At 57.0% G+C, this 16,147-nt stretch overlaps 2 protein-coding genes across 2 annotated transcripts in view; one reads left to right on the forward strand and one right to left on the reverse strand.

Annotated features, from left to right (window-relative positions):
* Enho (energy homeostasis associated) lies at positions 1 to 1,787 on the forward strand (the record flags this gene model as incomplete). Its single annotated transcript, XM_005401075.2, is given in 2 exon segments — positions 1 to 40; positions 912 to 1,787. A coding segment is annotated over 1 exon segment (231 nt). The 3' UTR covers positions 1,304 to 1,787.
* The window catches only part of Dnai1 (dynein, axonemal, intermediate chain 1), a gene marked incomplete in the record, with an annotated part of 68,950 nt that continues 54,580 nt past the window's right edge, over positions 1,778 to 16,147 (reverse strand). Inside the window, 8 exon segments of the mRNA XM_013522970.1 lie at positions 1,778 to 2,104; positions 5,551 to 5,736; positions 7,827 to 7,926; positions 8,013 to 8,161; positions 9,324 to 9,403; positions 10,018 to 10,105; positions 10,231 to 10,320; positions 14,884 to 15,131. Of these exon segments, the coding sequence (XP_013378424.1) occupies positions 2,006 to 2,104; positions 5,551 to 5,736; positions 7,827 to 7,926; positions 8,013 to 8,161; positions 9,324 to 9,403; positions 10,018 to 10,105; positions 10,231 to 10,320; positions 14,884 to 15,131 (1,040 nt within the window).

The following is a 16,147-nucleotide window of genomic DNA, read 5'->3' on the forward strand; positions in this document are numbered from 1 at the left end:
CCGCCCCGACCCTCCCGCGGGCGCGCCGGGCTGAACCCAGGTAAGGGGGCCGCGCGCACGGGCGCGGGCGACACCAGAGACCGGACGGAGACGGGACACGCGCCGGAGCGGACGGACACAAAGGCGGAGCCGCGGGAGCCGCACAGAGCCCGCAGACAGCCCTCGGAGAAGGGGCGACGTCCAGGAGGACGGAGGGACGCGGCCGGGGAGGGAGGGGCGGGGTGCGCAGAGCCCGGAGAGGAGCGAGGCGCGGCACACGCTCAGACCCCTAGCGCTGGGGCACAGACGGGCGCGAGGAGATGCCCGGAGACAGGCGGCCACGCTCAAGAGTGGGCATGCGGAGGCAGGGGCGACATCCAGCCAGGGAGCGGAGTCAGAGCAGGACAGCCGGACAGCCCTGACCTAGAGACAGACCCTCCCACGGAGAGGCACGCCTAGGTGCACAGCCGCGGGTACACAGCCCGCACACGCCGGCCAGGGCCTCGCAAAGTTCCCTCTGCGCGCGCCGGCGCCGCCGCAGGTCCCCGGAGCTGGCTGGCTGCAGTCCTGAGAGGGAGGTGCCGGGCACACCAACGCCGATCAAAACCCTCTTCCTCCTGGGCTGCGAGCTGCCTCACTCCCACCAGCAGTGGGGTGCTTTTGAGGGCTGAAGCTTGCTGGGCAGAGCAGGCTGTGCCCACACTTCCAAGGAGAATGTGTTAAGAGGCTGCCTACTTCAGCCTCCCCTGAGGCTACACCTGAATCCAGGTGCCCAGGGCTAGGCCCGAGGATGTGGGTGTCGGCTCTGCTGGGTGTTCGAGCCTGCTGGGACCTGAGGTCCACTGCCAGGGTGGTCAGAGATGCGATGGGAACTCACCTCCGGGCCTCCCCTTCCGGTCCTCACCGGCCTCCCTTTGCTCTGTGCTCCCCAGGCTCAGGACTGCAGGTGGGCATCTGCACCGCCTGGGGACCGTTCACTGTGCAGACGGGACAGCCTGCTTGGAAAGCCGACCCTACCGGAGCTCTGACTCGGCATGGGCCTTGCCGCGGAGGCAGCTCAGCTCTGCGCACGGCTCTGAGGGTGCCGCCCGTCATGGGGGCAGCCCTCTCCCAAGGGGCCCTCATCGCCATCGTCTGCAACGGCCTCGTAGGCCTCTTGCTGCTGCTGCTGTGGGTCATTCTGTGCTGGGCCTGCCACTCTCGCTCTGCGGACGTCGATTCTCTGTCCGAATCCAGTCCCAACTCCAGCCCTGGCCCTTGTCCTGAGAAGGCGCCACCGCCCCAGAAGCCTAGCCATGAAGGTAGCTATCTGCTGCAGCCCTGAAGGCCCCTGGCCTACCGTGGAGTCCGGGACCTAAGTCTGCCTCACTCAGAGCCTGGAATCAGGATCTCAGAGTGGAGTCAGCCTAGGGTCCAGAACTCAGAGTCCAGCCTTGGTGGATCTGGACCCAGCAGCCCAGACTCTAGCCAGCCTGGCTCCAAGAGAGGCTTGAGTGGTCCTAGAGAGATAGGCCTGGGGTGGGAGTTTAGGAGTTGGTGCTAGGGCCAGGGCCATCTGGACTCTGCTCCATCCCAAGGGCCAAGGGCTGGGTTTATCCTTCCCGAGGCTCAGCGCCTCTGGGTCTTTTAGGTCAGAGAAGCAAACTGGAACCCATGGCAATAATGGGAGGGTGTCTAGGCTGGGCCCCTCCCCTGGTCTTCTCACTGTTTGCTGGATAATAAATGGAACTGTGGCTCTACCCTGAGATTTTCTTCACTTGCTGAAGACCCGCGGTAGCAAAATTAAAGGTGTAGAATGAGCTTCCAGACATATTTTATCGTTTATTTGTATAAAGTAACAGAGGGTAATGATGATCACGATAGCCCTAACCCTGGAAGATGCTGGGACCTTAGGAACAGAATGAGAACACCAAATGCTGGACCTGATCAGGGCTTGGTTCCTTTGCTGAGTGCTTGGGCACCATGGTTCCCAGCCCAGGGGCTGCAAGTCCTGGGTTCAGATGGAGCAGGGACTGAGGCCAGGCCCTCAGGGTTTGGTTTTCACTTCCCTCACCAGATTCAGCAGTTTGTCCAGTTTTGCGATCTCCACAGCTGGACCCTTCTGCACTTCCTGCCCTTTCTTTTCCTGGAGAGGGGAAAATATCCACGGAGGAAGAATAGTGAGGATGGACTGGCTTCGTCGGGCGCTAGCCCCGACTACTCTGCCCAGTCTGCCCTGGCCGTGGCGCTTCTCCCTCGCCAAGTCAGTTTTGTGTCCCTGCTACCCGCCTTTTATGTGGTCCTTCTCCAGCCCGGGTTAGGTGACCCAGAGAGCCTGTAAGAAGGCATCCAGCTGTGGTTCTAAACTGCAGTTGGACAGCTCTTGCTGCTGGCAGGAGTGGGAAAAGGCACCCATCCTCTGACCCTCAGAGGAAGGAGCCTGTCAGGCCAGCACTCGGGAGGGCCAGGGCCCGGCTGTGGGGAGCACTGCCCGCAGGAAGGGCATGGCCCTATCAAGGCGCTAGTCGGTGTGCTTCGAAGAGGCACAGCGGTGTGGACAAGGCCACAGAGGCCCTCACCTAGTGCTCTCACTGAATGGTGCTAGGTCAGGTTCAGGGTAAGATGTGGTTTGGAGCCCAGACCTGGTGTGTCAGACACGCAGCGTGGAGGCCTGGAGAGACCCACGAAAGAAGACAGAATAGCCCATGCCATGCCCGATGTCACTGGCCGGGACTGCCCTTCAGAGGAGGAGATCTGAGTTTATGACCGTCAGCCTACTGACAAGACATTGTAATGCTTCTGCTGCTAAGTTGGGCTCTGAGAAAAAGGGGCTGGGGCCCTGGAGTGTCACTCTCACAGCCCTGGATTACTCCTCAGCAGATCACACCAGTTGCATCGCCCTACTTCCCAGAAAGGAGGGTGCAGGCTTTGCTGGGGTAGACCAGGCAGCTGCCATTTCCCGCCCGCCCTCGGCTCGTGGACCTCCACCCACCCAGCCACCTGTGTCCCCTGCTCACAGGCACCTGTCCAGCCTTGCCCGCCTGCCTGGGCCTCGCCTGAGCTGTAAGTAGGGGGAGAGTACAGGGACAGGCAGCTCCTTCCTCGAGAGCCTGTCTGGAGGTCTAGCAGGGGAAAGCAGCTGCTCCTGCACCCGTGACCGGGGAACGGTCCTCTGTCGGGGATGGCGTCCCCTTCACCCGAGCACACAGCCTCGGGAGGGACGTGCACGGAGCGGCGAGTGGGGAAGGGGACACCACCTAGCCAGCCACATCAGCCGAATCAGCCCTGGCGATCACTGGGGTGACATGTCGCAGCCAGATCGTCCTCACTTCCAGGAGGCCCGTTGCTGACTTCATCCTGGGTGCTCACACCACGTCCAACTCAAGTTTCCTCCTGCGTCTGCTCCTAGATCTCTTTTCCCCCAGTCCCTCACAGCCCAGGGCCTCAGCCACCCGGCTCACCTCTGCACTCCTAAGGCAGAAGAAGCCCAAGTTTGAGCCCAGCCGGGGCAGCTCAGTGACTTAGCAAGAACCCATCTCAAAATAAACAAATAAAAGGACTTAGGGTACAGCTCACTGTGAAGGCAGTTCACAGTGTGAAAAACAGATCTTCTCCCAGTGAAGGGGGCCCCTAAATCCCAGGGGATGGGAGTGAGGCCAACACGTCCCCAGCTTCCTGTGCTGGGACCCCAAAGTGCTGAGATTACAGGCATGTGTCAGCATGCCTGGCTTGGATCTGGTGTTTAGTTCTAGGTGTCCTTAACTCCCTATATGACTTTGGGCGAGTCCCTTGCCTTTTGTTTTTGTTTTTGTTTTTGTTTTGAGAGAAGGTCTGCTATGTAGTTCAGATTGGCCTTAAACTCACTATATAACCCAGGGTAGCCTCGCCTCTAACTCATGGCAATCCTCCCGCCTCAGCCTTCTCTGTGTTGGGATTCCAGGTATGTACCATCACACCCAGCTGTTCCTTGCCTTTTTGAGCTTCAGTTTCCCATCTGAACAGTAGTTAGAGAAAGATAGTCCTTGACGCCTGATAACAATCACACCTGACAACGATAGTAGGATGCTCCCTGAGCAGGGACGCCCAGGCCGCTGGGGTAACCCCTCTAGGGAAGGGGTTGCCCAGTAGGGATGCCCAGAGGACTTCCTTTTGTATGAATCACTTGGTGGCTGACAGGGTCGGATGTAAATTTCACGGAAACCTCTAATCCACCCAAGTACCACCCCCAGCTGCCCACTGCTCAGGTCCTCAGAGAGGGAGGACCTGGATACACAGCCTAGCATTCCCAGCCATGACCAACCCTTGCTCTTTGAGGGGCTGGAACTGGGAAATTCTTGCCTCCCGAAATCAGAGTGGGTAGGGCTCCCCCATACCCACCATTCTCACGGTGTCATGGCTGTGCTCTTTCCTCCAAAGAGTGGCCATCTCCCCCCAGAGGGCTGTCCAGCTCTGCCAATTCAAGCCTACCCCACTCTACTCATTAAATTAAGAACAGATTTTATCTGTTCCACACCGTGCTGCCTGGTTCCCCCTCCTGAGGCCAACTAGCTGGGCTCAGCAAAGAGACTCAGACCCGCCCCCCACAAGCCCACCACAGCCTCTGGGCCACAGCTGCAGGCGCTTAGCAGCCTTCAGAATATTTATAGCCAAGTCACCCCCTCCCCCAGCTGGCTACAATTACAGGCCCAGCCATTCTCCCAGCCCTTCCCTCCCCACCGTGGTGGGGACAGACCAAGCCAGCTCCAGAGGGGTGCTACAAATGGCCCTTGCCTGGGTGAGGGCATTGTAGGGAGAAATCAGTAGCTAAAAGAGAGGCTTCTGCCCCTGCCTCAAACTGCACTACTGCCATAAATTGCAACCAGGAGGTATAGTTATTAACGCAATCTGGCCCAGCCCTGATCCTGGCCCAGAACCTGACGGGAAAGCAGAGAGCCATTTTTCACTCTTCATACACAAACAGGCAGACTGATCTCCAGATCCTTGGGCTCTGGATTCTAAGACCTGGGTTCTGAAGTCTGGGTTCTGAAGTCTGAACTTGCACTCAGGTCTAGGCCGAGGTCATGGCTCAGAGCTCTGGAGCCTGTATTTGGGGCCCTTGGGCTCTGAGAAGAGTTCCCTGACCAGTAGAGACCCAGAAGCAGAAACCAGAGCTCATACAGGGGACTGCGTAGCTGCTGAGGTGTTAGCCTCCTCCCAGCTGTTTCCTCCTTCCCTGAGTACACTTCCCAGCTCAAGGACCGTTTGGACCGAAGCTCTGGGAAGCCCAGTGATGAAGCATCAGCTACGTCTCAAGTCCCCTGCCGGGCTGGCCTGTCACACCCCACGGCCTCCCCCACTGCCAGTGAGCCGCTGACACCCTCACTCACGCGTCCCCCGGCTCAGGCCCGCGTGCTCCCTGGCGACCTCCGCCCAGGGCCCACAGGTAACTCAGATGCGGCTTGCCAAAAGCCCTTTCCTCACAAACCTCCCTCTGCGGGCCTCAGTCTTGCGGTGACACCATCTTCGCCTGGGTCCTCCAAGCCAGAAGCCTGGGTTCACCCGTCTCCTCCCCTTTGCTTATCCCTGCAGTGGCCCAAACTCCTAGCACCCTACCTTTGGCATCTTGCGCAGGTTGGGCGAGAGCTTGAGGCAGGTGATGTGCCCGCGGTCGTCGCCCACGATGATGATGGGGTAGATGGGGTTGAACTCCACGTGGGTGATCTTAGTTTTCTTTTTGGCTACCACGGGCTGATTGCAGATGGCCTCGTACTTGTTGATGGCCAAGTCAAACACATGGGCCTGTGGAGGGACCAGTCTCACATGCTCAGGGGTTCACGAGGACCCTGGCCACCCTCACGGGAAGCAGCCCCTGGACTTCTACAAAAGGCTAACAGCGCGCTAGAGCTGGGGGCGGTGGGAGGGAGCTTTGTGTCTCCGTGTATGTTTTACTTTGGTCGAGGGAGTGAGAATAAAAGCTTAGGAATGTTAAGCCTGTGCAAAAACAGTAGCAGCTGCCACTGGTCTGGTCTGATATACTTCTCACGCATGAGTTTTCACCATCTAACTATACTCCTTACAACCACTTTCTAAGGTGGTTCTGTTACTATTATCCCTATTCTATAAATGAAGACTTAGAAGTTCTCTAACGGTTTGGTAAGTGGCAGAGCCAGGGTTTATCCCAATTAACAGATGTGAAGTGTTTAGACAGTGCTGGACATATAAGCGCTCGATAAATGTCTCATGTTGTCTTTGCCACACTCTGAGCTCAAACCACTCCCAACTCTTCCCTGGACAACTGTGGCAGCCTCCTGAGTAGGCGCCCTGCTTCCACCCTTGGGCTTCCACAGCCCGTCATCCATGGCGGCCAGACTTCCCTTTCAAAAAGTTAAAATCTTCCCAGTGTCTCCTGAGCATTATAGATGCAATCCGGGTTCCTTACTCTGCTCCCCAGCTCTCCCCTTGCTCATACCCTCCGGCCACACTTGCTTCCCGTCCTCCTCAAGCTCATGCCCACCTCAGGGTGTTTGAGCTGGGCTCCCTCAGTGTGGACGGCTCCCGGCCCGCCTGCCCAGGCGGCTCCCTGTCCCTCAGCTCTCAGCTCGAGTGACCCCTCTTCACAGAAGCCTCTCCCGCCCACCCTGAGAAACTACCCAACCCTTTTCTTCTCTCTTTTTACCAGCTTCATGGAGATTTAATTCACATACTATAAAATTCATCCACTTAAAGCATACAATTCTTGGTTTTTAGTATATTCACAGTTAGGCAACCATCACCATAACCAATATGAGAATTTTTATCACCTCAAAACAATCCTTGTATCCGTTAGCAGTCACACCCATTTTCTCCCAGCCCTTCCAGCACTAGGCAGCCACAGATCTACTCCCCTGTCTCTCCATGTGCATGTTCTAGAGTACTGTGCTATGTGCCGGGCATGCTCGGCGAATACCTTTGGAGGTACTGTATCACTGGGGTCACACAGCATCTGTCCTTTTGTGTCTGGCTTATTTTACTCAGTGCAGCTTTCAAGGGTCATCCACGCTGTGTGCGTGTCAGAATGCCCTTCCTGGTCATTGCTGAATAGCAGTCCTTTTGCACACACAGTACATTTCCTGTGCCCGCCTGCTGACGGACACTGTGATGTCTCCGTCTCTGGCCGGGGTGCGTAATGCTGCTGTGATAAACACTTGCACTCACAAGTCACCTTCTTTTAATTTTCCGCCCCTAACAGCTGAGGATGTTGCTGCTGCTGCTTCTCTGTCTCTTTCTCCCTTCCCTACAATGTAAACTTCAGAGGAGCAGGTGTCTGAATGTATGGAGCGGGCACCGTAGCTGGCTCTTAGTAAACATCTGTTCAGGGAGTAGGTGACTGGCTGACTTCTGGGTGATTTCTTAATCATAATATTCTTCCCTTGGGGCAGCAGGTATGTTTCAGTCTATATTAAAGTCCATAAGGAAAACATCTGTATCTAAGAACATGCTTGAAAAGGGTTTCTGAGCTTTCACTAGCCCTCAGCGTTGAACAGACCCTCCCATCTCACCCCACTCACCCCTCTTCTCAGAATCAGCTTGCAAACTCTCAGAGACAGGGACCTCACTACCTTACAGTCAGACACATAAGACGACAGTTCTGGAGCTTGTGTTTCCTTTAGCTGGGGCACCCCGCCCCCCGCTTGCTCCCTCTCCAGGGGCCTCAGAGAAGATGGCATACCATCCTTCAGAGTGCTCTCTTCTCCGAGAAGATGGTCCCATTCTCTCCCTGAGGCTGCCTGTGATGAATGACTCCTCTTTTGACTGGACCCCGGATGGCTTGGCTCTTAAGGAGGGAGACCCTGGGGTACCTCACCCTGTCTTCAGCAGGGGGTCCGTGGGGTCAGGGAGGGGCGGCTCACCTTCCCATCTGTGGTGACTGCTGCAAACACTGTGGAGGAGTATGGTGCCCAGGCCACGTCACCCACAGCTGAGTTCAGGTCATAGATGAACATGGGGGTCCTACAGTGGCGGAAGGGTGAAGCCTGTGAGCCAAGGCTCGCAGTGCCAGAGCCCAGGGGAGGGCCGGGGCAAGGCAGGCCCCTCACTTGATGGTGTGGTCCCAGATCTTCACCGTCCAGTCAGAGCTGCAGGACATGAAGACCTTGGTGTGGTACCGGTTCCAGGTCACAGCGTCCACCGCCATGTTGTGGGCGTCATAGGTGTCGAGGAATTGGCTAGAGTAAGATTTTGAGCACTGGGGCAGTGACAAGGTGGGTAGGGGGAAATCAGGGGACAAAATGAGAGGAAAGTCAGCTGCTGCTACTTCCTTGGAGTCCTGGAGGTCGGAATCTGAGCCTCCTCCTCTCTCCGGGTCCCTCAACGCGGGCACAGCTAAGCTGGAGTGAAGCGGCAGGCTGTTCTTCCCGCCCTCCATACGCCCGGGCCTTGGGCTGTCAGGGAGGCCTTCCCGTAGCATGCGGAAGCGCTGCAGTCCGCCCAGTGGGCCCGAAAAGTCCTGCTCTCCCCACTCCAGAACATAGCAGGTCTCGGGCTCTGCGAGGTGACACCTAGTCATTTGTCCAGGCCAGGGCCTGTGGGAGCACCGGGTCTACCGCAGCCCAGAGAGCCTCTCTGCAGCAGTGAAAGCAGGTAAGAGCAGGTGCGGAGCCCGGAGCCCGGAGCCCACTTGATCCCAGATTTCCCCTTCAGTTTACCGCCCTGACCCGCCAGCCTCTCCCTCCTGCTGGGAGTCAGAGCGACCGACTGTCTCTCCTTCCCCGCCGCCTCTCCCAGGCTGCCAGCGGGAGCCGGGAGAGGGGGTGGGGACTCTTTTGCATTCAGACCAGCTCTGGCTAGGCCTCAGGGGCTCCCGGGAGGCTGCCTGTAATTAACATTCTGAGTCTCTGAGCCTAAGAAAAGCTTGCAGCAGAGCTATTTCTGGACAGATGGAGGTTCAGAGGGATGTTCACCTACTAACACTGACACAGTGCAGAGACTGGCTGTGAGGCTGCGTCCTGCCAGTGGGGACGCACCTGATATTCAGAGATCAATCTGCTTGTCACCTGGCCTTCAAGGTCCCATTCTAGTCAGACCTCTAGGAAGTCTGCCCAGCATGTCCCAATTCCCCCCGCCCCAGCCCCACCTCTGCCTCCACTCCCGGGAAAGGACGGACATCCCAGAGGGGAAGGAGGTGGGCTGGGCTAACGTCACCCTCGAGACTCTCCTTCCCCTTCCCTGCGTGTGATCTTTTCCTGCCACCAAGGCCAGTAAGAAATGCATTGTCTGAGCCCAAGAAGCCGTGCAGAACTGATGAACGTTAAGATCTGTCAGAACAGGACTTGCAGAGTCCTTGAAGCTCCCCGGGTGCTCAGGCCCAGGTGCCCCGTGGGGAGCTGACATGGGCAGTGCTGCCTCACCTTATAGATTTTCCCCTCCTCTGTGCCCACCAGGAACATGTAGTCGATCTCTTTGTGGAAGTCAAAGGCAGTGCCACAGCCTTGGAAGAAGAGGAAACAGCCTCAGCCCAGCTCCAGAGGAGCCTCAAGCACCACCCCTCCTTGGCAGCGCAGATTGACCCGGGGCCCCTGTGAAGGCTGGGAGCAGGACAGGCAAACAGAAAGCAGCCCTCTGGCCTGCTTGTCCCAAGCTGTTAGGACTCTGCACGCGGCCAGGGGTTCTGTAGCAGGAATGGGGGCCTGGATAAACAAGGGGGGATTGAGTTAAACAGGGTCAGGGTCAAGGTAAACAGGGACAGGGTCGGCAAACAGGGACATGGTCTGTGCAAACAGGGATACAGTCTGCATAAACAGGATAGGATTTGAGTAAACAGGGACAGGATCTGGGTAAACAGGGCCTTCATCTGCATAAACAGGGATGGATCTGCATAACAGCACCTGACCTGCATCAACAAGAGCAGGGTCTGCAAACAAGGAGGGGACCTGCAGGAATGGAGAGTGTCTGCAATGGCCAAGGACTTTGACAGGTCAGGCATCCCACTGCCTCTGGTGGGGCCTTGAGCACTAGCAGGGTAGGGAGAACTGGTAAGATGCCACCGCAGGGGACTCCAATGACCCAGCAAGGCTTGGAGGTCAGGTGATAGGTGGCTCCTACCCACTGTGTGCAGCTGTAGCCCCTCTGGAGCTTCTGTGGTGCTGCCTTCCACCTTGAGCTTGATGACATCTGTGTGAACCAGCTCACTCTGTCGTCAGGGGACGGGGGCAGTGTATGAGCGAGGCTTGCTCAGCAGACGTGGGGGTGCCTTTTGCCATCCAGCGCCCCCTACCCCCACGCACCCCTGCGCAACCCTCTCTGGGAATCAGGTACCTTCACAAGCGTCCAGGACACGATCCTCCCATCAGATGACACAGAGAAGAAGTTAAGGTTGTGGTCCATGTCATCCTTCTGCCACTTGACCTGAAACGGCCCAACCGTGAGCTCTGTAACTCTGCCAGGGTGTTGAGTTTGGGATATGAAACAGGGGGCCCCCAGGCACCCATCTGAGGCTCAGAAGCAAGTTCTGAGAGCCCATTTCCCAGAATCCCATGGCCGACACCCTCCCCCATCCATTGCCGGCTCTTTCTTATCCCTGTTTCCTTGACAACCTGAAGCATCAGCGCCAGTCAGGGCATTGCCCTAACCTACTGGCTTGGCAGTGGACCCAACGCTTCTCTGGGTTGGGGTCTAGAACCTAGTTGTGGGATGCAGACAACGGTCTGGGTTCAACTCCTTACACAGCCACAGCCTGGGAAGGACGAAGCCCAGCAGCCAGTTTCCTCTTTATAAAATGGAAGTTATAGCAGCTTTGGCCTGTTGTGAGGGATAAATGAGCTCTGCGAAGCCCTCAGACCAGAACATTGCACACACTAAGTGTTCAATAAATGTTAGCTGATGTCCTCGTTATCACCCTCATCCTGGAAATCTCAGCGCCAGCTTCTGCAGGGGCCTCCTTCCCGCCTGCCTGGGGGTTGGCGGGATGGGGAGAGCATCCCCCCGCTCCGGTCCCCCCTCCTCCAGGATTAGCCTTTCTCTAGAAAGCAGCTCTTCTCTTCCCCTCTCACAGCACCATTAACTCCTGCTCCCAGCACACGGCTCCCAAACTCCAGATCTGAGCTGCATTTCTCCATCTGCAAATCAGGGTTAATTGTCCTGCCCCACCCATCTTCTCAGGGCTGGGAGCAAACATATGGGAAAGTGTTTTGGAGACAGAGCTGTTGTCTTACGAAGATGACACGCTTGAGGCTCAAGTTTCTGTTGCCAGATGTGGAGGGCTGGCCCAGCCAAGCCCCAGAGAGCAGGGGTGGGGCGGTGCCCAGAGCCTTCCGTCCTCTGGCCCCCTCCAGACTGCCCATCTGGGGCCGGGGTCCAGTCCCCTCCCCACCACGAGCGGAGGCCCCACGAGGAAGGCCAGAACCTAGAGCCGCTGCCTGTAACCGCAGCTGTCACCAGGGCTGTTGGGGGTGGGGACTGTCTCTTCCCAGACATCTCCCCGGCCTGGCAGAGCAGAGCTCGGAGGGCGGGCCAGTCCTGCCTGAGCTGTGCGGTCAGTGGCCTCCTGTGCACTTTCCCTGGGGAGCAGAAACCGCAGATTCTGTGAGGCACAAGGCTGCGCCTGCTGTGACACCGAGCCCACCTCCCCTTTTGGGTACAGGTGGTCTCTTTAAAGTAGGGCAGGCGCAAGGGGTGTCAAAGGCCAGGCTGTAAGAGGCGCTAGGGAGCTGCAAAGGGAAGTGTTTAATGAGCAGACGCCAGCACTCATGGAAATTGTATTTCACACCCCACTTAGCAGCCTGATGCCCAGTGGGGGGCGGTGTGCATTTGTAAGTGACTGTGTGTGTGTGTGTGTGTGTGTGTGTGTGTGCACGCGCTGCTCCTGGAGTGCAGGTGACAGGTAGGAATAAAGCAGAGGGGGTGGTAAGTAGAGTTAAGGTAATGAATGACAGGAGCCTGCTTAGCTGATCCCTCCTCTTCTCCTTCCTCCTCTGCCCATGCCCCTAGCTTTTGCTCGTACATCCTTTCCACACCTGCCCCAGAACTGCACCAGACACATCCCCATTGCTGGCTGAGGCTTCACAGCGGCACATACGGAGGGCTGAGCCACCCAAGGAGGCTCCCTGCACAAGTGGCCTCTCGTATGGGACAGGAACCCAGTCTTCTTGAGACATGACACTTTTATCCTGGCTCTAAAACTTTTCATGGCTCCCTACTGCCAATGGGACAGACGACTCCCGCCCCAGCCGGGCATATGAGGTCCACAACAACCTCTCTGGTCTCCCCTGAACCCCTTGGACACAGACCCTTTATGAAGGGCCTGACAGCGCATTCAGCAGCCTGGCTCTCTCACCCCTCCAAGTTCTAGGATTTGTGGTCAAGTGCCCGTGGTGTCCCTCAGGCTTCCTGCATTAATCTCACGATGTCCGTTCCTCTGCCATTCTCCACTTCCATACATGCCCTACTGGGCACCCTAAACCCTGGTAGCATCCTATTCAGCCAATATTCTTTCTTTCTTTCATTTTTCTTTTTGAGACAGGGTCTGCCTATGCAGTTCAGGCTGGCCTTGAACTCACTTTGCAGTCCAGGCTGGCCCCAAACTCACAGCGATCCTCCTGCCTCAGCCTCCTAAGGCTGCCCGGCCCTCAGCCAATACTCTTTCTGTTGATTGCACTGCCCCAGCAGCTCTGCTCCCTATCTTCCCCACTCCCCTCTCCACCCCCACTGCGCAGCATGCGGGGCCTCTCAGGCTGCAGCCAAGGGGTTTCCTCCTAGACCACTCGAACCCGCCAGTGAGCTGGCCGGGACTCCCTAAGTGTGCTCAGGGGGACTCTTAGGTGCCGTGGGCTTGCACCTTAGGGCACAGGAGGAGTCACGGGGCCCTTGAATAGCTAGGGCCCTCGTCTGACCAGAGCAGCTCCACTGTCCTCTTTGTGCCGCACTGTGCTCTGGTCTTCGTGCCTCTCTGGAAACCCCTGGCCTACAGCGTCCAGGCTTCTTAGCCGATCGCTAAGCACGCCGGCGCCTGCCCTGTGCTTGGCCCCTCCTCCCGACCGTCTGACACGGCTCACATGTGCTCCGAATGGTGGGTTGCTTCCCACAGGCCACTGTGCGAAGCTGCGTGAAACTGTGCGTGAGGGCCTTGGTGTCCTTTTAATCTGACACTGTTTCATTCGGCACACTTCGGCTCAGGCATTGCTTGCTCTAGAAAGACCTGCCCGGGCCCTCCTCCGTCTCCACCCGCGCAGTGTGCGCTCACCTCCACGCACTCTGCTCTCTGAGCATTCCGCCCTGCCCTGGGCAGCCTGCGGCTGTGATGTACCTTCCCACTCCGAACTCCAGAGACCGGGCCCTGGAGCACCCTCAGCAACCAGCAGAGAAACCAGGGACGAGTTAGTTACTAAATGGATGGAGGAGGAGAGAGGGCATGAGAGAAAAAGGAGACCAGGAAGGGAGTAGGTGAGTGAGGGGTGGCTCGCTCCCTCCCAGGCCGGGTCCCATGACTCCAGCCAAGAACATCTTCACTTGCAAAGGCAGCCGTTCTGGTTTTCTGGCAGGACAGTGGGAGAGGGGGCCACACCTGCCCAGGGGAGCGCCAGTCTCCAGGGACCTATCCAGGGGAGGGGTAACCCATCTTTCTGTGTCCTCCTTTAACCCCAACCTGCTATCTGACTTATGGAACACAGCAGAGTAGGAGCAGCGTGGTTGGCCTGGGCCTCTCTCCCTCTGGAGAGACAGTGGTGGCCAGGTCATGTAGACATGCTGTGTGCTTGGCCCTGAGCTATCTGAGCTGGGAGGCGGGGCTGGGATGGGATGGCAGCCCTGTCCTGCTCTCCCGGGGCTGTAAAGCCTCTGCAGACATTGCTATGATGTCCGGAGACCCGCAGGTTCCCCGGGTAATGAGTTGGGAGGTGGACTTTCTGGGGGAGACCACTCCTGAGGCTGCAGCCTCTGGTGCTTGCTCTGTGGAGAGCAGGGGGAAGGTACAGGTCAGAAAGGGCTCCGTTTCTCTCCCACCATCGGCCCCACTCTGGGGAAAGGAGGATGTCGAGAGGGCACGACGCGCCTGCGCCTGGGTAGTTCTCCCTCTGCTCAGGCCTGTACGGGAGCTCAGACTTAGTGCCTGGAGCAGGCGCGCGTACATCTCAGGGCTTCTGGGCCAGAAGAGGTAGACAGAACCTTCCGGGGGCCTGTCAGGCCAGGGAGGCAGAGAAGGACAAGACAGAGCCCCAGTGCTGCTTGACGAGCCCAGAGATTTGGGAAACTTGAGGCAGAAATTCATCCTTAGATCCGCACAAATCTGTACTCCCCCACCCGCTATACCCTTAGGACGGTAAGGAACAGCCCACAAAGCCTGAGTTAAGAGACCTCCGAGAGGGCCAACTGCGAGCCCTATGGCAGTGGAGTAAGAGGGGAGACACGAGTCAAGGTGAAATCTAGTGCCAGTGTCCTGGCATTGGTCCCAGGCTGGTCTCACACTATGGAAGAAGCCCAGCCCACCCGCCTAGGCCTGTCTGGAGGACAGAGGTGCTGCAAAGAGGCTCAAGGACGGACTCTGCCTCCAAGCCTTCCAGCCCCACAGGCAAACAGAAGTACCGACCCCTGGCTGGAAGCTTCCCCAAATCTAGCCCAGATGGCAGAGGACAGCCCCGGGGAGGAGTGGAGGAAGCCTGTAGATAAAGATCTAGAGCCCTTAAACTCAGCTGTAGCCTGTCAGACCCTGGCGGCTTCCAGCTCTGGCCTGAGTTTCTGAGTGCCACGCCGAGAAGCTCCTCCCCCAGCAGGCAGATGGAATCTTCCCAACTTCCAGGCCGAAGACCCAGGTTTTATTGGAGACCCTTTTCTCACCCCGTTCTCACCTGCCCTTCTCCACCCGTTCATACCCTGCTCTGTGGCCCGTAGTCTGAGAGCTGTCATGTCCACCCCTAGCCTGTGGCCCTCTGCTCCCCAAGGTGCCCCCTCCTAGGCCCATGCTGGGCAGAGGCTGACCTGCCAAACGGGGTCCGTGTGCTTGCCAGACTTGGCCGAGCTGCGGAAAGAAGGCTGGGACTGGGGCTTCTTGAGGTTGTAAATGGCCACGTTGCCATCGTAATGGCCCACCACCACCAGGTAGGGGTGGTCCACGTGTATGTCGAGACACATGATGCCACTCTCACTGCTGAAGATGTATTCAGGGAAGCTGGGGTTCTTCAAGCTGTAGAGCAGCAGCATTCCCCGGCTCTGTTTCATGAAGTCATCTGCCAGGGAAGACGGGTGGCTGCGGTTTGAGGGTCCATCTGCTCTGCCAGGCAGGCCCCCTTGCCCGACCCCACACTGGGCAAACCCTACCCTGTTCTACCCGTCAGAGAGCATGGGATTCCTGTCTGGGCTTCACCTTCTCTGGCTGTGAAAGGGAATAATGAGATTTGGTCTACTCTTTCTCAGGGCTCATGGAAGGATCCAACAACAAGGAAATGTAACCAGGCTCATCTGAGGTCAAATCCTCACTCTCCTTAATCTTTCTCCCTGGATCACAGGAAAGGGGACACGTGTTCAAAGAGGTTCTAAGTGAAGCACGTGTGTGGGCTTGGGAAGGAGCAGTCCCCCAAGATGGACTGGCTGTCCAGCTCACAGGCAGGCTATGTCCCACAGATGTCTGGACAATGCTCATGTCCTTGCAATTCGTCATATCATGCAATTTTTTTTTTTTTTTTTTTTTTTTTTTTTTTGAGACAGGGTCTTGCTATGTAGTTCAGGCTAGCTTTGAACTCAGTATGTAGCCTAGGCTGGTGTTGAACTTGCAGAGATCCTCCTGCCTTAGCTTCCCACGTGTTGGGATTACAGGCATGCTGTCTGCAAGAATTTTTTACTTTCATCTAGATTGTTTGAGATTTAGTGCTTTCAGACTTTTTAGCGCTGTTAGATTATATTCCAGTTACAAGTGCCTACCTTACCTATCATTAAGTTGTTTTTTTTCCCCCTACTGTTCTGTAGGGATTTACAGTACTTGTAATCTCCACTCTGTGATCACTTTCTGCACTCTTTGTTTTGGCGGAGTGGAGGTGGGGGTGTTTCCGGTACCGGGAATCAAACTCACGACCTTGCGCTTGCCAGGCAGGTGCTGTGCTGCTGAGCTAAATCCCCAGCCCCACTTTCAGCATTCTTAAAAGTGATCTGTAAGTAGATAAGAATTTGCGGTGTTTGGGATCAAATCTAGGGCCTTCAGGCTTAGGAAAAAAGGGATCTACTACTGAGCTACATCCCTGTTATAAGT

Source organism: Chinchilla lanigera, unplaced genomic scaffold (genome assembly GCF_000276665.1).
Source record: "Chinchilla lanigera isolate Chin_1 unplaced genomic scaffold, ChiLan1.0 scaffold00071, whole genome shotgun sequence".
In the NCBI taxonomy this organism is placed as follows: domain Eukaryota; kingdom Metazoa; phylum Chordata; class Mammalia; order Rodentia; family Chinchillidae; genus Chinchilla; species Chinchilla lanigera.